Source organism: Catharus ustulatus, chromosome 4, assembly GCF_009819885.2.
Source record: "Catharus ustulatus isolate bCatUst1 chromosome 4, bCatUst1.pri.v2, whole genome shotgun sequence".
Classification (NCBI taxonomy): Eukaryota; Metazoa; Chordata; class Aves; order Passeriformes; family Turdidae; genus Catharus; species Catharus ustulatus.
In genome coordinates, this window is record NC_046224.1 from 38,942,246 (window position 1) to 38,965,756 (window position 23,511).

Genomic DNA, 23,511 nt, shown 5'->3' on the forward strand with positions numbered 1-23,511 from the left:
GTGAAGACTGCAAGCAAAATCAAAGCTCTTATGATCTTGTTTCCCTGGTGATCTGGTTTCCAAAAGTATGTGAGATACTGAAACAATCATCCACACCTTTGATAACCTTTGGTTAGCAGAGCAGCATCTGCTTGGGTTGTAAACTTGTATTTTATACACACTTTCCTTTTTTCAACACCAGAACTACTAGACCATGGTTCTAGAGTCAGTAATGGATCAAGTTTTACAGCCCAAGGGAAACCTTAATTTGCAGCATCTCCTTCACATCCAAAACTTCTAATGTTGAACAGCTGCAGTCATATGTTCTCAACACAGAAAGTAGTAAAACCACTATTCTTATCAATTACTGCCATGGATAACCCTTGTCTAATAATATTTCTTTGATTTTTTTTTTAATTCTCCTCACACATTACATGGTTTATCTGTATTAAACATCACATTTTTTTTCCCTAAAGAACAAATAAGATAGTGCATTTACTGTGTTTCAACCAATGCTGACAAAGAACTTCAAAGTGAGGTGGAACAAAAAACTTTGGGGATTTTGCTTTTATATATCAGCATATGCACAGTACTTACAGGTATCTAAGCCACCTTAGCACTGCTTTACAAGTTCAGTTAGCTTGGAGACCCTGTGCTGACTGAAATATGCATATAGATATCCACAGTAGTAACTTGCTGTTGCAAAGCAGCCTGGTAAATTCCCTCAGAAAAAAGAAAAGCAAGTCAAAGGATAGTTTCAGACAAAGATGGGTAGACTTACTAAACACACAATAAAGGCCATAATAACAGACAACAAAGGGTATGTTGAAACACCTACCTTTGCAAACACAAAATTTAAAACTATACATCACAACACACCCCTGTATCTATTCCACACAATATGTTACTTAAGCCATATCAAAGTAGGCCAAATGTAGTATGCACAAGATATGCCCCATAATCATACCAGCTTCACTTGCAATTATGTAAGTTTTACTGCTGAGTCTTGAGACCTACATTATATAAAGGCATTCTTTTTGTACTCAACTTTTCTGCTTTGACTCCGCATGAACTAATTAATATATTTTTTAAAGACATCTTGTCCACAAAACTAGCAGGGAAGGTAATTAGCAGGAATTTTAATACCATAAAGAGTTTTTAAGTTGTGCCACATGAAACAAAACTAAACAGATGGACCAAGCCTAGGAGGGATCTGAAATCATTCTGCAGGACAGTGCTGAGCATGTTAGCAAGTAAACTTGAAGTTCTTTCACACTGTTTCTTATGCTAATAGAAATCAAGTTCTTAAAACACAGAGAACTTACATTTATTATCATTCTTGAAAATTAATAGTCTTAGACACTACTGAACCTCTCACCATGGATCAGATGCTGTAAGATTAATCTCAAGACTGCAGGTGAAATCCTCTAGTGATCCACAGCCTGATACCAGGCTCCTGAGACTGGAGGCATGCTGAAAGATTAGCACAGAATTTAAAGAGAAAGATACAAGCTGTGTTAGCTCCATTTCAGACAGGAAATTAAGATCTGCCAGGTTTTCATTCAGCACAGCATTCTGAGCAATATGACCAATCATGAGACCAAAACCCACCAAACCCAAAATAATGTTGTCATGCCCATTAACTTCCCCAGGCCTTTTCCCGGCTTGTTGTAACCCTTGCCCTAAAAGGCACTAGTCCATAAAATTGCTCTATTTTGTAGCTGGCTCTGTCTAAAAACCAAGATGAACTAAGGGAACAAAAGCAAAAATGTGTAAAAGGAAGAAAAAAAAGGAACACTAGTGCCTGTTCCTTCAACACTTTGATACAAAGACTACAGCATAATATATACTTCAGCTTAACTTACACAGCAGTAGTTAGAAGGCTTGAAGCATATACAGCTCATAGCACTACTAAATGTGTTACTCTTAGAATACCATGAAAAATTCATTTTTGGAGCCAAGAGAAAGATCCTAGTCTCAGGGCTACCTCACACTATATAATGTCTGAAATACAAAAAAGCCCATTCCTTTCTTGAAGATGCATTGCCTTCTAACTACAACTGAACTAGATGTGGGTTACTTTGAGGACCTCCCCAGAAAACTTTTTACCATCTATGAGGTAACACTTAAGTTGAGAGCATTTTCCAAAACAGTGCAAAAACAAAAGAATAATGACATTTAACTGCAACAAAATTCAGTTTGCAGTTTGTTGTGACTGTGGCTTGTTTTTTTTTCTTTGATGATGCTAATGGTATCCTTGGAGGAGGTCAACTGAAAGTATTTAAATAAGGAAAGAAAGACTTATTTTACACTCAAACACAGCAAAGTAGTGTCAGAAATAATTTAAAGTGAAAAGGAAGTTCCATTAGCATCAAAAAACAAATTAAAGCTATCCTCTCCCCTGCTCCAAATTAAAGGCCTGACAGGCTAAAGGATTATGGTGCAAAATTTGTTGCTGGAAGTATGATGAATATTCCTCTCACCAACTGACATGAACCGACTTGAGTTTATTATCAGATTTTTAATTTTCTTTTTCAATATGGAAGACTGTAGCAGCACAAAATGACACCACTGATACACCACTTGTCTTGCTTTTGCTGCCTTTCAGCAATGCATTTATTTTGATAAGGAAAATCCACACACATTAAAATCATTTTTATTTTTCTCCATTTTTGACACCAAAAGTGAATGTCTTATGTTACAATTCCCTATAGGATGGACACAACTTTAGCTATTTGGATTACTCAAAAAAGCAGTTTAGAAGGAAAAAAAACATTAAACAGGAAAAAAACCCCAAAACTATTGCTTTGCTACAAATTACCATGTTTGTCCCAAAGTTCACAGAAAGTAAAGCTTCCCCATAGCTATAGTCTACACAATAATTGTACCTAGAGTAAAAAGATATTGACTATTAACTAATATTCTCAGCTTTTTATAAGTAGCACTTTAAGAATAAGTAGTATGATTTATTGCAATTTTGTACCAAGCAATAAGACTGAACATCTGTATGCTGCAGATTTAAGCACACCAAAAATGTATACATTCACTTTAAAAAAATTTTTGCTTATCACTCTTCATTGGTAGTAGTGAAGTCAGCTGCCTGCTTAACCAAGTTACACAACAGAGAGTGTATCAGCATGCTTCCACTGAGAAAAATAGTCAATGGCATGAAAGTAGTAAATATCACCTAAAAAGATGAAACTGTAGCAGAAAATGCAGCAATGCCCTCTTCATACAAGAATAAAACTTCATATGGAATTTTCACACTTTGAGAATACTTTTCTACATGAATATTTAAAGATAATCACATAAAGCTGTGTTGGAAAGACCTCGCTTTTTTAAAAAAAGAAAAAAAGACCACTGCTAAGGTTGGAATTTAGACTGCCTCAGATATCAATCTTGACCCAAAAAAGTATTTTAGTAGCAAATTATTATGATGTAGTTTTTATTTCCCCACACATATTACTAATAAATAAGTTCCTCTAAGACATCTCTTGCCAATTAGATTTGTATTCAGCTCCTACAACACTGTAAGCACTAAAATGAAGGGATACATTTAAATGAAGTTACACTTAAACAGAGTTACTAATATGATACTAAGACTTTTACAGAAATGCAAACAGGTTTACAGTTACATTTACTAAAAAGTTACAGTAATCTACAGAAAAGGTTGCTGTTGTACTCTCTGTACATCCCAAGATCAAATTCAGTTATGTTGTTACTGAAAAAATGCATAAAGAAATGCATTTCCCTTTATCCCACGTTAAAATCCTTCTCCGCTATAATCTAGAGCCAGAAGTACAACTTCTTTTCTGTACAAAGGAAAAGCTTTAAAAACACAGCTTCACATTTTACTACATTTTTGCCCTTCTCAGCTTCCAAGTTCTTGCAAAAACAAATATACATTTTCTCAAAAGTGAATTTAAAGGATGTCCACATTAAAAAAATAAAGCCTACAAAAAGTTCAAAGATTTTAAAAAAATGTTACTCCTATGGCAGTGATCTCCTACTTGTCCAAAGTCCAGAAAGTTACCGATGTCCATTTAATCTTTCTTCATTTATCCAATTTATCAGGTTCCAATCACATTATTTGGAAGAAGTCCTTGAGCCGATGAGAGGGCAGAAGTGTTCTCTACAATTAAAAAACAGGAGATCAAATTGGGTGTGCCTTTCAGAAAGATATTCATTCGGCACTGCCCGGAGTGACCATTTTCAGGTATCTAGAAAAAGGATTTCCTTGATTAGTTTCCATTGACTGATAAACCAAAAACATGAAGACTGAAACAGCAACAAAGAGAAGAACTTTTATCCACAGGGAAACTGGGCGCTCTTTTTTTATTGGTGGTTTCTCTGACTTGATGTCAGTCGAGGTACCATATTTTTGTGCATACTTAGAGTAACTTTCCTCCAGTATGAAGTCACTGTGCTCTAGAGGCCGGCTTGCAGCTCCTTTGATTGGTCTACGGCAACTAGCACTGTTAATAAAAAAAATAAAAGTTGAAATACTGCATATTTAAAAGCGCAGTCGAAAGTACATAGGGAAGTTTTAGTGTAATTAAAGAACTTAACAATTATTTCTTGTGAATACAGTACCTGTAATACTACTTTTGACGCTTGATAGATAATGATAGACATGCTAAAGTTAATAATTCAGTGTTCAAGCAAACACTTGAAAAAAAAAATCTGAAATGCCACTTCACCCTATCCACATAAAAAGGATCATAACTGGCAATCAAACTGTAGAAAATGTTTCCCTCTATTTGCTTTTGCAACGATTACTTATGTTTAGAAATCCCAGTGGGGCTGCATAAGATTATCTCTGGCCAATAAAATATCTAGTGATGGCAAAGCCAATATACAGAGCAAGAAGACAAAGCAGTAAGGATTAAAAAAAACAAAAAAACACGTACACTGCCAAGTTCTTATATACGAGGAGTGCCCATATATGATTTTTATTTAATTTTAAAAAAAGTGGTATGGATGTAACTAGGCCTCAAAACAGGAGAACAAACTTGAGTGGTCAGCAGATGCACTACAGCAGTAGCAACTGGTACTATATATTCTCCTTATGGTTATGACTTCATGAAATTGCAGTTTAAATTGAAGCTATAATTAACAACGGAAACACAGGAGATGATTTCACGTCTTAGTATCAGGAAACATTTTTGTCATGTCCTCTAAACAGAGCACTTTTTAAAAATTGCCTAATTAACGAGAGGGTTACTTCAATTTTTATTTAAAGATGCGAAAAAAAACCCAAGCAAAAAAACCCCCAAAACCACACAAGTAATAGCCTTTCCTAGATGCCATGCTCATTCATGCCAAGAGTAATCAACATGACCACCCTCTAAAGCAAAAAATAGGGCATCTGAAAGTTCTTTCTGGCTTTGCAAAAGAAAACTCAAATATAGGTGGTGAGATCTTTCCTTAATTTAACAGCTGGTCTAAGCATTTGCATCTAACCAAAAACTTAAATACTGCAGAAAAGCCCTTTCCATTTAACTTTCACCATCCAGAAATTCCAGTAATAATTCCTACTATAGTACCACCCTATTCTCCCTCCTCCAATTTAAATAAAGAGGTGGCTGTTTTGGCAACAAATTTGTGTATATGGAATGGAAGACCAGGTGGCTGTCACAAGTGTGACATTGTCACATTGAGCCAGAGTGCAAAAAACAGTTCCTCAGAAATCTATCGATACAATCAAAAGATATTTCTTAGCTTAAATAGGTTTACAAGAACTGAGGAAAAAAGCCCCCATAAACCTTAGAAATACCTAATTCCTGTAGGTGTCGATACTTCATAAGGGAACAGTTCTTTGAGAATATCCCTTTCTACTTTTCTTTCTTCTGTAGTTCGCTCCATCACCTAGGAAACCAAGAACAGTTAGAGGTTGAACAGACGGCAAAACAAAAAGCTTCTGCATAGCTACCTCAGTGACCACAACCATGTGCAATTTGTAAGAATGAGTAAGTCACCCAGTGACATTCAAGAAATTTACTTCTTGGGTTTTAGAAGTTTGTTTAACCTTAATTATTGGCAGCCATCTGGTCACTTTTGGTGTATTAAAACATTCAGTGATCTCCTCAGTTTCCTTTAAGATAAAGAATAAGCTGTATAAATATCCTATACACCTGCCAGCCGATGATGTAGATGATAAAAAAAAATGTAACCATCACCTCTATCATGGCTGTGTTGAGCAGATCACGGGACTGGTTGTGACTAACATGATTTAAAAAGCACTGATGTGGGCAATCTGTCTCTTCTTGCTGTAATAAACCATAACACATTACAGTAAAATACTGTCTGAAAAAATCCATCAGCAAGTTGGAATAGAACATCAAGTTTACCCACAACCTTCTATTTGACAACTAAGTCTACATTGCAGTCATATTGTAAATGAAGTGTTAATAGCAGCTTTATCTACAGCTACATGAACAGACAAACAGCATCTTGCAATGCAAAATTCCACAACATTACAGCATTACATTAATGCAATTACATATACTTGCAGGTGCTTTAGACAGTTTTCCAAGAGATATAACTTCTGACAGCTTGAATAGGTTAACTTGCTTGATAGGTTTTCTTTCGTGATAACTGACAGGAATCTACAGATGCTTTTTAAATTCAGGTGTTTGGTCTAAAGTACATAATTCTACTACTTGATTCCCTAAATTAAAGCACCTTACATTTTTTCAGGATAGGCTGATTTAAGCTCAAAGGGAGATAACCTAAGTCTACTCTACTTTGAGCTATTCAAATAATTTAAAAGAAAAAAAATAAATCTACATTTTGTTTAGAAAAACAGCAGCACAAGTAGAAATAACACATCAAAACATATTTGTCTTAGGAAAAAAGAAAAAAAAAATCAGATTTTCACACACACACCCCTCCCCAAATCAGTTTATGCTCTCATGTCATGTGACAATACTCATTTATTTTGACTGGTGTCACCTGGGCAGTGACATCCTCCACCCCCTCTGTACTAGTAAGCACATGCACACAAGAATTTTGTTCACGAGAGTAAGCAAGAGCAATCTAAGTTTTAATTTATTTACTTCAGCTGTCACCAGTGGTTTCTTTGGTGTTCTTCTGGGCATGTCTGAGAGTTCACTGACTGACAGTGTAGGAGCTGCATGCTTGAAATTTCCAGGCACCCTATTGCCAACCTGCCGAGATTCAAAATTGTTCAAACTCAGAAACAGCCAAAATAAAAAATAAAAAGGGGCAAGGTGGCAGAACCAAACAACAAAACCTTTATGTGCATTGAATATATGCATGTTAGAAGTTAACTCAAGGTTATGTAACAGACTCTGAGATCAGCAAAGGAAACACATGGCTTATCATTCCAAGTAGTTTCTTTTAAGCCATTTAGAAACATAAAAGCTACTTAGTTCACAAGAAAAGCCAAACTTAAAAGCAAATATTCTGCATGTACTTAAATAAACTAAGAAAGTATCTAACCTTTTAAAGTGGTTCTTTTCAGCCCTCCCCCCAAAAAGACATCACATCGGACCTAGGTGTTGACCTAGTCCTATCTCAAAGTGAACAGTATTAGGTACTAAAACAAATACTGAGTATGTGTTTTCCAAGACTACTGAATAGTCTTACTTTTCTTAAAACAGTTGTCTATTAGTCCAAAACAGAATGAGTCTGTCAGTGAAGAAATGTTACAGAAGAATACCACAATTGATTAAACATATTTACTAAGTATATTTACTAGGGTCTCGTTGCTTGCAGCCAATATAGTTTCATTTATGGTAGTACTCTCTGATATTACAGCATCATCTACAGGCAACTGTGCTGTAGCTTCCACCTGTTTGTTTAAAACAAACAAAAGACAACAATTGAATAAAAGAGCCACTGGGACCCCAAGAGTGAGAGAAAAAAAAAAAGCTTGTCTATTATAAAAGCCTCTCATCACCCTTTTTCTTGGTGTTCTTCTTGACCCTCTTGTAGACTCCCTAGAAAATGCCTGCAGAGGTCCACTTTTTGAAGATCCACTTGTCCAGACAGTCTCAGTAACTCCATCTTGAGAAACGGTCTATTCAAGCATCAAACACATGATCATATACATGAAAACCAGCTCCAAACATTGGATACTCACAACTAAAAGCCAAAATAGCATGCACACTCCAAAAGCAACATTTCTGGAATAAAAAAACTGTGGCTCCTAATATATTAAATAATAATAGCTAGCTAGATTAGTAGCACTGACCATAATGCTTATATTTGAGCACGCTGTTGTTCAAATACAGAACAGAATAGATAATGCCCAACAGTAAAAATTGCTAACTTGCTCACTGCACTAGAATGAGCTAACACTACAAGCAGTTACATCAAGTCATGGAGAGCAGACACAAAGCCTTCAGGCCCATTACATTTCCTGCATACACACACTCAAAAATGACTATTAGCATAAGCAGAAAGCATCACCTTGTTCTCTACACAGACAGGGTTCTATTCTCTCAAGCAGAGTTGGGCACCGTTTAGGCACAGCTAGATTTCAACAGGAAATAAACTTCAGCCACTTTTTAATGACCTTAAAAAGCTTCCACATATAGGGATGAGACTAACAATTTTCACATAACCGCAGGTTTAGACAATCTAGCCTGACACAGATCTCTCACAAATCCAAGTAACAGTATGAAGCACCGAACTTTTGTAGCCATTAACGAACAGATAAATCCCTAAGTTTTACTGCAAGTTTGATGCTCAAAGCAAATACTCCCCTCAAAACTAATTCCAAGATGGAAAAGGAGATGTGGATCTGCTTCTCCTAGATTACATACAAGATGATCTTTTTTTATTTGGTTAAGTTTAAAAATAAAAATTACTTTTTTAATACTTCTATCTCTGCATGTTAATATACAATAACTTATTACCAAGATTTTGGAAATTACACTCAGTGCTAAATAGAGTTATACACTGCAACTGTCAGTTACAGGTTCAATAGTGGAAATTACTTCACTAGAACAGTATTAGCCCCAAAACAATGTGTTAAGAGAACAGGCTGAGAAATATTTATTGAGAGGGTACAGTGAAACTAGAAGCTGAGCAGCTTCATGGTTCTATGATAATTTCTGTATAACAGCTAGCATATACCCAGCAGAGGGAGCACTCTGTACACATTCCAAAGTCACTAAAGTACTTCATAAAACAAATGTATAGACCTCGGGTCCAAACAGATTCAGATTTTTTAAATTGTAGATTTCAGCCTAATTATAAAAAATTTACAATTTTAACAGACTCTTGATGAAACATCATGTAACGTCTTCTTAAATATTTACCGGATACAGCATTCTCTTCCTTCCTGCAACCTACAATCACAGTTTACCACCTCAACCATATACGCTTTCTATTTGAGAGGTGTTCTTTAGAAGCTTAGAGAAAAAAAATACTAATTTCAGAGTGTTTCTACTCCAACATAATCCACTCAGGAAAGCAAGAAAGCAAATTCACTCACACTAGTAACAGAGATCCCCATCCCAGACTATTTTACTACAAATTACTTATCTCCTAATGAAAAGTTAGAAGCAGTTCACTAATAACTGCCTCTCTCTTCAGATGTGACAATCATATGTTTTAAGTACCAAGTTTCAATTCTTTTCTTGCATGAAAAGTCTAGGAAAAAGCAATCTACTGCATAAAATCCATCCAGACTTCAGTAAAACACAGTCAGTAGACAAAAAAAGTAGTAATAAAAATTGTTGTCTACAGTTATAATTATCCCCACTGTCAAGAGAGCAGGGCTCTAACCCTATCAACCTATACACTGTACATAAGCAGAGCAACTACAGTGGTATGGTACACAAGAAGTGTTCAGCATGTGCTTCTAACTGTCAAATAACTCATGAGCAGGGGAGCTATAAATTATGACTTTATCTCAGCTATCACTTAGCAAGTTACTATACAGGTAGTAAAAAAAATATACAGGGAGGAATAGGGGAAGACAGTACATGCAGAATGTCACTGTACAAAATTTCAGGAGAGAGACTAGTTCTACACTGCTCCTTAACATTTGCATGGTTTAGCCTGCCTCCTTCTGTCCAATGCCATATACTATGACTTGACAGGCTCAGTTTTGGACTCCTACTCTAGATTCACCTACAGGATTAGAATGGGCTATTTAAATTAGAGTTTTCTGCCAACTTTTCACTATGATGAGGTAATTAAACAGCTGACCTCAAGTTCATCCAGCCCTCCACAGCTGACTCATAAGACCCATATGCCTGCTCAACCTCCTCACCCAATTTCTTTTGCAGCAGTTTCCCTAATAACTATCTACCTATTTGCACTCTCTTCTTAAGAGAACAGCGACATCCAGCCATGCCAAATGAGAAACAGTCTTGTCAGCTACATACATCTGGACTAAAACCAGTGCTGCACAGGATCTGGAAGTAACTAGCAAGTCTGCTCACACCACACTGCCCACCAGCTCAGCCTCACCATGCTTCAGACACTCAATCTTTGAGCCAATGCTACGCAGTGCACAACAGCTGAAATAGTTCTGCAGAATGAGCATAATCCCTTGACACGTTAGCTGAAAACCTACAGCGCAATTCCACAGGAAGAAGGGGACGAAAGAAAAATCTCCATGTTCTGGTTTTGTTCTCAGTAAAATACATGACTATACACATTTGCTAGCCAAAAGCATTAAGTTGTTCTTGGCTTCAAGCAGCTGCAAAATTTTACTGGGGGGTGGGTGGGGCTGTTTGTTTTGGGTTTTTCTTTTTTTTTTCTGTTTGCTGCATTTAAAAAAACAAAACAAGAAACAATCAGAAGTTCAAAGGTAAAAGTTTAACAAACTAAAGAATTTCTGAAGAATTTGGAGATTTTGAAATTAGGTAATTTTCTGATTATTCCTTTTTAACTCCTGTAATTAAAATAGGCAAGTTGCAAAATATTGCATCTGTATTGCACACGTAAAACTGCAAGACAGAACACTAATGTCCTGATACTAATACAGTGAAACTGGATGACAAAAAATTGAGTAAACAAATAGTCACTTAAAATGCCACAAAAATACCTTACTAAATCTCTTATTCTGTAAGCAAGTTCCTGAAGACTGTAAGTTTTGTTTGTTGACAGCAGAATATCTTTATTACACTGAAGCTGGCAGGAACTTCTAGCAGAACAACCATTTTGAAAAAAAGTAATTCTTAAAATGCAAGAACACAAAGATTAAGATGCTCATTATAAAGACCATTACAAGCAGAAGTTGCATGAACAAATTAAAGAGTATTTGGTGCATTAAACTATGCGTGTGTTTCAATTTTTTGAAATAAAAATCTGTTCAGCTTGTACCTGAAAATTGCAACTTAAAATAAGCAAACTAGTTACGGATCTCAATAACTGTGTTGCATTACTCGAGGTCAAATAGAAGCATTTTACCTGCTTTAAGAGACATCCATAGCTAAAGCATGCTTATACATAAACACACAAAATAGCAAGCATCTGGCATTTCACAAAGTATTGAGAAAAGTCACTGCCATCTGCTAAAATACACCAAGCAATTAACAAATCAGATCCTGAGTCACTGAATGCTTCTTTACAAGTCCTTTACTATAACAGAATTCCACTACTTACTAGTCAGATGAACAACACTGTAAAGACTCTAAGTACCCTAAGCTGGGCAAGAGGGTATTTAGTGACACTTCCACATAAGACAGATCAGCCATTGACCACCAAACCCTGTATTCAGCAGTTTGAAAATCAGAGATGTTTCTGTAAAATCCCTCTTACATCACAGCAGCAGAACTAATATTTATAAGTAAAGGACAGGTGGTATATACAGGGAGATCTACACTTGTTATTTATTCTTTTTCTTCACAGGAGAAGTTTCTCAACAAATTCATGTCTAATCTAGTACTGCTGCTACAAACATAGCTGAAGAAAAGTTATATAGATAGCTAGTGTATGCGTGTACACACATACACACACTTACACATACTGGCATATACCAAATACACTTCACATATTACATTTAAATGAGTCAAACAGATGTATTTAAAATGCATACCTATATCTATAGCTATCTAACCATATACATATATATGTGTGTGTGTATTTAAAAACACTTCTTAAACCCAAAAAACCCCACACATCCCTTTTTCCAACTTTTTTGTTTTGTTTTTGAGAAACCACTACTTTTGTTGATTACAAGCATCCAACAGAAAGCCATCTGCTCATGTGACTTAAAAACCTGTCCGGTTTCCAAAACTAAACATGTTAAGGCTGCTACTATTCTTCTCTAGGAGGTGCTACAGCAGCTGGCAAGTCAGACAAACAGCTTTTAGCAGACCATTACTTTGAACATTATCAGACATGCTAAAAACAGCCACTATAGTTAATTCACAAGATTTTCATGCTATATTAGAACAGGCTTTCCAAAAGAACTTTTCAAAAACAGCATAGCTTACTTAGTCAAATGTGATGCTAAAAGCAGTAAGGTGTATAGTGAGTACATCACCAGCAGTTAGGAGCTGTTCCACGTGCCACTATGATAAACATACCTGGTTGTGTTCAACAACTCTTTTTTGTTTGAGTGGTACTGGCGTCTTCGTCCTGGCTTTCAGAGGTTCTCTCTTCTCAAGCCTCAGCTCAGTCTTCGGATCTGCAACCAGTTTTAATATAACTAGTTTCTATAATACTGCTCATTATTGTACTAGTCAAAACCAAATGTATTTTAACAAAAATTCATTTTAAGAGGGAACATAACTCTTAAGAGTTACCATTTCTTAAAAAAAGCTGTGAAATGGGTATATTTCTCTATTAAATGTATAAGAACAAAGACTTTTGAAGAGTAACCTTAAAATTATTTTAAAACACTGACCCATGTATTTACATTTTGTGCTAAAAATCCTGCATTTCAGAGAAGACTTGACCAATCCAGCAGTTCCATTTAGAAACCAGTATCAAATTGCAATTCCTTTAACCTAAGTATCATGATTCTATTGATTGCAGTAAAGGTATTGAAGCTTGTGAATGTTTGATGTTGTTAGCTTAGATTCCTCTAATATACATGTTTTTATATAAAACCCCATTTTTAATGCAGTAGAGAGTTAGCAGTCACCTCACCAACAGGAGGATGCATTATTTCAACTACTTCTCTAAAATTCTAACAGCATTACACCAACATATTTAAGATTAATTTATAAACTTTTTTTGGTAGAGGAGAGTGGAATATTGGGATTTTAGGATTTTTTTTTTACCCCCCAGTGCATGAACAGTTCAGTAATTATATGAAGCATATGTAATTATAAGAAGTTAGCTGTCAGTTGTGATTGGGTTCTTGGTTGTCCCAAACATTAATAAATCAATCTCTAACACCCATTCACCCTAAAAAAGTGCAAGAGATAAAAGCTGCAAAATGAGTCCAAACATGCATGGGAGATCAATCGAATTACTAGTTGTATTTCAACCCTTCCTATCCTATGTCCATCAAAATTCCTGTAAAAACAAAAAAACCCGCAAAACTCCTCTCCCCAAACCAAACACACTAAATAAGCGTACTCTAACACTCCATTAAAGTAATTCTTTAAAACCTGTGCTGTTTTTATTTTTTGTAAATTGCAAAATGGCGTTTTTTCGGTTCCCCATCTCCCACCACTACGCTTTCTTGATACAAACCTGACATTCAAACCACAAAAAATACACCCAGCATCAACCAATCAACCCATCCCCAAGTAAGTCCATAAGGAACCAAGCATAAAAGGGGTTGAATCATAAGTGTTAGACATTAAACAAAAAAACCCAAAAGTTTAATAAGCAAATACTCATTCACTATCCCATAGTAAATAACTACTGCGAGTGCCATAAGACAAAATCGGACTGGTACTTAAGTATGAAGTGCAAAGAACACTGAAACACCCAATGCAGTTCTCCTGTCCATTGGATTTACAGGTTCTAGCTGGGGGAAAATGGATAAGAGGTTCAGTAGCAAAAGGTTTCCTTTCCCAGAATAGGCACCCGGATCACTGTGCTGGTACTGCATGATCAAGTACCTGACTGACATGGCCTGAAGCGGCATCTTACGGCCTCACCCAACAGCAAGATCATACTCTTTAGGTTATTTCTACTGCAAGTATTATTCATGTATAATTTGAATCGTTCCTATGCAAGTCTTACCTTCTTCATTGTCACTGTACTGGTCAGAATCATTGTTTCCATTCTGCCTGGTGTTCTCAGTAGTTGAAATCTCTGGGAGAGGCACAGGTGCCTTCAGGTCAGGACCTTGTTCCATCAGTTTCAAAAGCTTTTTCTCATAAAGTTTCCTAGTAGTAGCTATAATAAGGAAGGATACATGCTAAAGAAACAGTTTTAATCTTTCCTGACTTGACTGATAGAACTTGGCTGTTACATATTCTTTGGGAAGTTTTGAACATGAAGTTTTGTTTATTTTTAATCAGTTTGTATGGCCCAGAGTGTCTATATACTCCTCTAGGTACACAACTCTGCCTCTAAGGCTTTTAACTTTCCAGTTTAAGAAAATTCTTAGATAAAACTTAGACCTCTTCATACACTGAAAGTTATAGAAAGGAGATCTATGGAAAAGGAATTCACCTGCTCCTTAGATGTTTTGCTTCAATATGCTGCAATATACAAATTGTTATTCCCTCATAAAAAAAAAAAATACTGAGTTGGAAATTGTTACCCTTTCAATAACCATGCAGATGGCACTATTATTCTCCTAATTTCCTTACTATGAAATTAATGCCCCTGCCTTTGCCTTGTCAGCAAATTCAGTCCAATAGGCATCAGAAGTGGTGCAAGAAAGCAGCAACAACAAAATGTTCTGTTTGCTGCCATCTAGCCATCAGGTTGGCTTGCCTGATCTAAGAGGACAGCTGTTTAACATACTTCTACATCTGGACTTCACTGGCAAAAATCTGTAGAGGTGAGTGGTGTCTGAGCTGTTAGCTGCAGAAAAAAAAAATCTTTTAAAATTTTCTGATAAAAGGAAACCACCATTTAAAAGAAATGGCAGCCTCTCAAGAAAGAGTCCACACCCTTTAAGAATTAAAGGCAATAAATTAGACCAAATGTAAATGCCTTTCCAGTGGACTACAGAGGTTTTTGAGTACTGTCCAAGAAGTACAAAATGAATGGCAAGGCATGCAGAATCAGCTAGCTGAAAATATTACAGATAAGACTTTGAATATACACAGCACTGCAGGCTCTGTCACTGACACTTCCATCCACTTAGAATTTCAAGAACATTCCACAGAAGGTTTTGCATACTACAGAAAACAAGCATTTTTTGAAGAGTTGCGAAACCAAATTCCCTTGCCATTAGGCTACTGCAATGTGAAAGGCGGCACTTTGATCCCACATCACAGATGAGTGCCCAAGGCAGGAGATTAGGCTGGGGTTAGGACTACTTCTGACATAGGTCAACACACAGGACAGAATACCAGGCGAGGAAAAAAAAAAAAAAAACATTAGCAAAGGACAACATTACTGCACAACGCAGTGAGTAGGAAATGCTCTAGGGAAAGGGAAGTTCCCTGTTCTCATTCTGCTCTCAATGCTATTAGGTTATTATGTAAGATGTATTTGCTATTTAAGTGGGCCCAGATCTAAACCTTTGTATCAGAAGACCTAACTACCCCAGCACTGAACTAAGTTACATAGCTTCAGAACAGTAGCTAGGACATCTCCAGGTGGCCTAGAACACCAGAAGCAAACTGTAGACTTGTGTTGAAGCATTGCAGGTAGACTTCTCAATGTAAACAGTTCAATGAAAATATCCTAGGTGGGAAGTAGGATTGCAACAGTGCCTGTACTAAAAAGTAACTGTATCAGGGAAACTTCACAAGTAAATAAAAAGAGGTTAGCATCTACTAGTTTAATTGACCTACCTACAATCGGGCCAGGATTTACTCCATACTTCATAAGTTGCTCTTGGAGGTCTTCATTACTCATCTCTGTTATATCTAGGTCATCCTTCTCCTCTGGTCTGGGTTTGTCAGTTTTCTTTGTAGCTTTCTGAGAGCCGGAGGGAGAAATGAGAGATAGGGTGTTTCCAGTTAATACTGAACACATTTTTCTTCTAAGGGAACAGGAAGACATAAGGGTACTAAACATATAAACCCAGAAGAAATTAATTCTATTCTTCCCCATAGTCACTACTAAAGCCTATATGAAACAGTACAAACATTTACACCTACTAAAAACACATTCACAAGTTTTCTACTTAGGAAGGAAATATCCATTACAAGTCTCCTCTAGAGCTGGAAAAAAAATTAAAAATCATTCTGGTCTTATTTTAATTTGAAGTTCAAGTATACAGTGGGAGGGGATTGCTTTCCTGTGAGTGGAGAAATAAGCTTCTAGAGGTTTCACCGTCACTACAAAAACCAACAAATATTTATGTTACATTGGCGTTTCTCTGCATAATTTTTCTACCTGGTAGGTCAACATTTCTTTCTCTAATGACATGGAACAAGTTCTTCAGTATCTATATAATTTCAACCAAGTTTCCAAAACCCCTATTTCTACATGTCCCGTCATTCTCTGTGAGATTACATGATGTTACAAGATGAGTGCTGGAAAGGCAAAAATCAGAAACAGTCCCACATTTTCAAAATCCAGCTTGTCTGCTTAGGCCTCTGCTACTTGCAGCTCTAACAAATTCTAAGCCAAATTCTAGCAACACTAGCAATATACCATCACCACATAAAGATGTTTATCAAGATAATCTGAGATGCTACTCCTAAATTAGCAGTTTCCACCTGATCCAAACAGAGTGATCACAACATTTCTTCAACTTGGGAAGCCTCTGTTACTACAACAGGCATTGTCAAAGTGATGAGGTAAGATAGAAAAAAGCATGCTTAGGATTTGTATGCTCTTTACTAGGAAAGACCTTGATAGTGCTTTGAAATAAGTCATATTTGTATCTCAAAGTTGCATTATATAAAGAGAAACAATTTCCACACTTTGCATTTTTCTCAGCTTAATTGTCCAGAGGGCCTATTTTTTTGGTACTAACAAAATACTAAAATTCAAAATACAAATAGGCTACAAACATTCAGTAGAAATTAAGAGGTCTTTTTCTTGCTGCATTTTATAAGATAGCAACAAAACACTTTAAGATTATTTACATGAGCCAATAGTATCCATCTAGCTATTAAGGTCAGTCCAATATTTGCTTGCATGCAAGCTTGCATGAGCTTATTGCCTCAAATATCTTGGTATTTTAAAACTAAGCAGGGACTGTATGAGAGTTTCCCAAATATATCTGACTGCAAGTTTTCCTGTGACTCATGAATATTCCAGCATGATGAACTTAAAATCAGCTGCTGAAAAGCAACAATCTCCAAGAGATCATAGTTTATCTTTATTCTAAGAAATAGACTCCAAACAGTCTGAAGAAAGTATAGGGTCACTGAAGTGGCAGATTTGACTAAAGAAAGATTTACAACTCACTTTATCAATTATTCCACTCCTAATTAGTTTTTGAAGCAATTGAGCCTCTTTACATAGTACACAAGAAGCAATCAACCTGCAGCTGCATGAGACTGTTATTCACTTTTGAACATGTTGGCCATAACATGTCACATTAAATATTGCATTAACTTCAATTTCATATTCAATGCAATTTTTTCTGCACTACTGAACTGTCCAAACAGAAAAAAGTTCTGAAAAAAATGCTAGGTTTTCTTGTTGAGATCTGTTTAGACTAATGACAGCTCTGGTGTTTGTCCACATCACCAAGCAGATTAACCAAGATGCTATTCCGTATTTCAGAAGAAAACTATCATGGTGCAGGAAATTGACATTCCAATGACACTTTAGAGAAACTGGAAACCTCATGTATCTCTACCTTTGTTCACTTAGAGACCACAGAAGATACTATAACAATATTAACCGGCATTCTGGATGCTTTTCAGAAATCTAACTGCAACTAATGACTACCAGGGTACTCTAACACAAGTAAATCCACAAATCTCATGGTTTCTTTGCAGTTTTTTTCCCTTCAAAATACCATTTCACTTTTTCCTGCACTACTGTCACAAACAGATCATCAAAATAGCCAGTTTCAGCAAAGAAAAAGAGTAGGGAGGGGATGAAGAAACTTGAAAGTAATCTGTGTTCTTCAATAACTGGGTCAGATGTGTTAATCTTGTGTTCTGCAAGATTACAGCTTTTACTTTCGAACACCTATTCTCCTTAGAACAGGAGCAAATTACTTCCCTGGTACAAGTAGGAAGTTGCCATTTAACCATTCACTGGATCACAAGATGAGCCCCTAGAAGATAAGGCAGGATAGAAGAATTCCTCATACCTCGGCTGTGGTATGACCACATTAACTTGAGCAACAACACCAGCTTTAATTATCACTACAGTTATAGTATAATGCACCACTACACTTCCTGTGCATTGTGACAACCTCTCCACTACACTACACCATGAGACAGACCAAAAGAGCTAGCTTAAAAGTTTAACACTGCAAATTAAAAACAAACAAACCCAAACCCCCACACCCACATTTACCTGTTCTATGACCACTAGTAAAATTTGTCTTACTATAGTGCAGAGATGAAGTGCTTAAAATGAAATTGTGGCAATATCCAGAATTTGCCAAAGTAAGGTGGTAGAGCTGATCACTTTGCAAAATATTTTTGCAATAATTTACCCAAAACAATAAATCCTTATCTGAAGATCTTCTAATCCCATCCAGAGCTCGCAGCATTAAAAAAAATATTTCTAGTCATTGCTATTTTCTAGAAAACAGAAGATGGAAAGCTACCTGCCTACTTCACTTCAGAGAGATTTGTTCACATCAGAGATAACAATTTGGTAGTGCTGTCAGGCTCAGTTTCCAACTGCCTAGAAACAAACTCTTCAAACAAGTACTGAAGTGAATTCTAAGCGTGGGGGTGCCACATAAAAAACACTAACAACTCAAACTCTCCTCTCTTCCCCCAACATCTTTACCTGGTAGGTCTCTTGTATGACCTTTGAAACAGACCCTTCAGGTCCAGATGTTCTCATCATACATACCTTCATTAACAGGAGACATTTGACTTATTTTTCATATCATCACTTCAAAGGTCAAAAATATCACTCAAGATATGTTTTAGAAGTGAATATATGTGTTAGAAGTGATTCTTCCAGGACAGGAAATACACAATAAGCTCAGTCATAATAATCTAGATATTCTAAGCTCTGAACAGTTTCTGTTTGACAACAGCTTCTTGACAAGATTTTTGGAACATGCTTTGAAATAATGGTCCTAGAGAGGCAAAAATGTAATTTCATAGTTACTTTTCCTGTGAGCTATCTGTGTTGATACTCAGCCCAAAACTAACCAGAACAAGGGGCATTCAGATGCAGATGGTTCACCCTGCAGCAAAACAATGTCTTGCATACCTAGTCACTGTCCTCACACACCACTATGCTAAACAGGCTTACAGGAAAAAAAGAAAAAAAAGTTGCTCCAAAACATTAGGAGAGCTGGAGAAGCTGGCTCCTCCAGACAATTTTATCAGACTGAGGCACAAACAGGCATTATTTTAGAAGTTCTTCCTCTTTTGGTAGGAATATATAGCCAAAGTGAACTATATATTCTTGGGCTGGATAGAGCTAAGCCAGAAGAGTGATGAATTCAAAACACAATTTGCAACAGAATTCAAACCATAGGATTTTATCTCTGCACAGCTTTTATAAACAGAAAATAAGCACCTAAATGCATTATCAAATGCTCAGAACCCACTAAAATGAGTGTAGACAGTTCAAAACTGCTAGGAACTACAGTCACGTCAAAACTCTAACGCCAACATCAGGAGACCGGGTGTAGCTTTCAGTGACTGCAGCACGGGTACTCAGACGGCTCCTGTGCACTCGCCGCCCGTACCCATTCCGAGAGCAGCGACTGCCGCCCCTCGCCAGGAGCCCCGAGGCGGGCGAGCGATCCCGAGGGAGGAGCCGCTGGGAGCGCCCCCTGGCGCCCGGCCCTGCCTGCGCGGCCCCGCCCTCCGAGCGCTCGGCACACACGGGAACTGCAGCCCAACCTGCTGCGGGCTCAGACACTTGTAACTATTTGCTCGTAGTGAAGGGAAGGGCGAACCGGCCCCCAGTGCGGCGGGGGAAGGCCCTTTCCTTTTTTATTCCTCCTTTCCGTAAGTCCTTGCAGTTCCAGCTTCTGCCCTTGCCCCTTATTTCTAACTTCTTTCAGACGTTTGAGTGCTTTCCCTCCTGTCCTCTCTTAATAAGATATTTTGCTTCGGTTTTTTACCAGAATCCCAGCTCCTTGGGACATCAGACTTCCCTCACTTTTCGTCTTCTTTCCAACTGTTCTGGGGGCAAATCGCTCTGGAGACACGGGTGCTAGTTTTTTTGAAGGAGAGGTGATCAGAGCAGCACCCTTGTGCCAAAAGACGTTAACAGGGACAACAGTTACTCAGGCTACAAGCAGGTTCAGAACTACTCAAGCAGCACAAAAGAGGGAACAAGCACACATCAACCAAGTTTGTTTTGCTTGGCAAGTATTGTTTGGGATTTTTCTGAGTGTTTTGGTTTGGGGATGCATTTTAGGGGGTGGGCAAGGGAAGGGCGACAAAATACAGGGCACAGCGGACCCAAATGTGAGAACTCTCACTAGAGTATTTACTGAAGTTCTGGAACTTCTGATGATACAGTGCTCTGATACTAACACACAAGATAAGGCACAGAGCCTTCCAGATATTGTTAACAAAAGTGTAGGAGAACCACCCGTTCTGTAAACATAAAAAAAAGTCACCCCTAATTGTTTAAACTTAAGCACTGTGGAAAGGAAAACTCAGAGCTAGGATAGGAACTAACAGTTCTGAGATGTTCCTCCTCCGACAAGCATGAAACAAGTCAGATTCAAGCTCATCCTGTTTTACTCAAAAGCACCTTGTGAACGCTATCAGCAGACCACTCTAAGCCAGAGAATGCCAGTAAGTGCCTGAAATAAGGTAAATAACCTGGTTGTTGAGAATTCTTCCTCTTGCAGTTTTCAATTTTTTAATTCAAAAACTGTTCTCTTGGGCTTTTGAAGGTTAAAGCGCGAAAGACATTCAAAGGACTCCCTTCCTCTGCTCTCGCTGAACTAATGACCTTTGAAACACAGTATCTAAGATACAATTAAATAGTTGTACTATCCCACACATTAAGATTCCGGAAGCTGATAATCATTATCCAAGTCTTTTCTCGAGACCAGACATCTTAAAATCATCAATTATATGAGTGTTTTCTCAATATATGCAAATTTCTAGTCCACTTACGAAAAACTAAGAAGGAAATCACATTTTTCAAAATTCCAAATGGCATCAGCTTCCGTGTTTCCTTACACGTGTAAAGTCTAAGAAAACAAGCATAGTAGACGAACTGAACAGGCACCAGAGGCGCTTTGCTATGAAACACATCTTAGAGGTACGAGCAAGACATCTACATTACCCAGACCCTCTTTACACTAAGCAGTCCACTTCATTAAGCGAAACAAACCAGCTGCTCCCTCACAGCTTCATCCTTTCATTTGGAGGCATTTACACCGAGTAGCATTGCTGCCGTACAACCGAGACAGCGGACGGGAGCAATTTCCTGAGCAAGCTACAACCTCGTGCAGCTCTCTTGCTTCGTTCCTCCAACACCCAAACAGTCTGCTATGGGGACCGCTCGCCAAGCTCCAGTAAAGGTTTCCTTCCCAGTTTACAGTCCAGGGGCTGTCGCCCTCCCCACGCGCGGTCGCGCTGCCCCTGCTCCCCCCCAAGCCAGCCGCTCCAAAAGGCGCCCAGGGCGGCACGCATCCCGGAGGAGCGCCCAGCGGTCCCCGGCACCAACCCGCCGTCCCAGCTCGTCCCGACGCGGGGCGGCCGCCCGGCAGCGCCATCGCCCCTCTCCCCCAGGCGGGACCGTCCTGGCCGGGCACGATGCCGCCCTCAGCCGAGCCCGAGACTCTCCCGACGCCGTGCGGGGATCCCGGTGCGCCGCGGCGCTCCCCGAGCGGCGGGCGGAGGCGGCCGGCCCCGTTCGGGCGGGAAAGCGGGCCCGAGGCTGCCGGGAAGGCGAGGCGGCGCGAGCGGGAGGCAGCGGTACTCACCCGCCCGGCGGCGGCAGCGCCGCGGCCCCGGGCACCGAGAGGTGTGGGCTCCCGCTCCTCGTCGCTGGAAAAGTCGGGCTGCGCGAGGGCGGGCGGGTTGCGGGCGGTGAGGTGCTGCAGGTAGAGCTGCACGTACACGTCCTTGCGCTGCTCGCCGCCCGGGAGGCTCACATTGTTAGCGATCAGCTCGCTCTTCAGCTTCTCCTTGGTCAGCACCGACGGATCCGCCAGGAACTCAGGCATCGCCGCCGGCCGCAGCCGCCGCCGCTCTCCCGGGAGAGGCACCAACAAAGCGCGGGGAGAAGGGGCGGGGGAGCGGGAGGAGGAGGACTCGCCTGCTCCGCGCCAGGGACCAGCTCCACAGCGGGCGGGCGCGCGCACCGAGCGCTTCTTCCCAGCCGGCAATAAACCGCGCCCTGATTGGCGGGGAGGGCAACGAAGCGGCCCCACTATTGGCTGGCGGGCGGAAAAGAGGCGGGGCGCGCGGGAGCCGCGGCGTTGGTGCTTTGCGCGAGGGACAGTAACGCAGTTTAAATTCGGCTCGGGCGGGAGAGGCATGTGGGGCGGCGCTCGTGGGCGCTGCGGAGGGTGAGGGCGCTGCCCGCGCCCCGCGGGTCCCGGTGACTCCGGGGCTGTCTGTGTGACAGGAGTGTTGCTGCCGCCGGGAGCGCTCCTCCCTGTCGCGAGCAGCGGGGTAGGCGGTGAGCAAGATCCCGGTTACCTGCTGTGATCCCGGTGTCCTGCCGCGACACCTGCCGCCGCCTCTGCCCGCGCAGCTGCTCCGCAGGCACCTGCGGCCCTGGTGGAGCGCGCCGCGGGCGGCCGTCCCTCCGCGCTCGGCTCCGCGGCACGGGAGCTCTCTGTCCCTCGGGACAATCGCCCTCGCCCAACCCTTTAGCTGTGGAGCTCCGGAAAAAATCCAGCCGCGAGATCGGTAGCTAATCTGTTAGTGTGACTGCTGCCGTTGCGGTGACTTAAACGCAAAAAATCCCCCAAATTCGCATCTGTGGTACTGCAGAGTTTGAAAGGCGCATAGTAGTTTTATTTATTTGTTTGTAAAGTCGATTTCCGAAGTGTCACAAGTGTGTCCCTGCTGGGGAAGTTCGACTGGGTTTGAGCCTGCAGTCTTGCAGTCTTTAAACAAGCGAGTTAAATCCTGTGTTCACATGCTGCTTGCTGGGAACACGCGCTGCTGCTGTTTGACGATGGGAAGGGTTTAGTGTTTGGATCTGACTATATATCCTTATGCTTTTGAGAACTGCCTTGCAGTACCGGACATAAGATTTTAATTGTGGCTGTTTTAATTTTCCCGTCAGTCATGGATCTGAAACAGGATTGTTGGTGTTTGCAGCTACTCCCCTTTGTGTTCCGGAAAGAGTTCTAAACTGCTGTTCAGGAAAGGGATTTCCAGTACTGATCTGTGCTCCATCATGGAGCTGTTCTAGTGCCTGTTGTTCCTA

The 23,511-nt window shown here is 39.5% G+C and overlaps 1 protein-coding gene across 6 annotated transcripts; it reads right to left on the reverse strand.

The window, feature by feature from the left end:
• Nucleotides 1-2,562: 2,562 nt before the first annotated feature.
• On the reverse strand, nucleotides 2,563-22,461 carry TMPO (thymopoietin). Of its 6 annotated transcripts, XM_033058019.2 has the most exons (9): nucleotides 22,052-22,455; nucleotides 15,843-15,969; nucleotides 14,110-14,265; nucleotides 12,495-12,595; nucleotides 7,904-8,023; nucleotides 7,700-7,795; nucleotides 7,038-7,148; nucleotides 5,756-5,847; nucleotides 2,563-4,454 (listed from the first exon to the last, which is right to left on the reverse strand). In XM_033058019.2, exons 1-9 carry the CDS (start codon nucleotides 22,292-22,294, stop codon nucleotides 4,163-4,165), a joined length of 1,338 nt encoding a protein of 445 aa, XP_032913910.1. In that variant the 5' UTR covers nucleotides 22,295-22,455; the 3' UTR covers nucleotides 2,563-4,162. The 6 variants fall into 6 exon arrangements, with proteins under 6 accessions (XP_032913910.1, XP_032913909.1, XP_032913913.1 ...); XM_033058018.1 differs by having other exon boundaries at nucleotides 7,700-8,023; nucleotides 22,052-22,461; XM_033058021.2 differs by lacking the exon at nucleotides 2,563-4,454 and having other exon boundaries at nucleotides 5,801-6,248.
• Nucleotides 22,462-23,511: the final 1,050 nt, after the last annotated feature.

Coding starts and splice junctions, on each gene's coding strand:
- TMPO (XM_033058018.1), bottom strand. CDS start 22,294: ATGCCTGAGTTCCTGGCGGATCCGTCGGTGCTGACCAAGGAGAAGCTG. Junction 8,024..12,494: donor GAGTTGTTGAACACAACCAG/GTATGTTTATCA, acceptor ATGCTTGAATAG/ACCGTTTCTCAAGATGGAGT. Junction 4,455..5,755: donor TCGACACCTACAGGAATTAG/GTATTTCTAAGG, acceptor TTTTATTAACAG/TGCTAGTTGCCGTAGACCAA.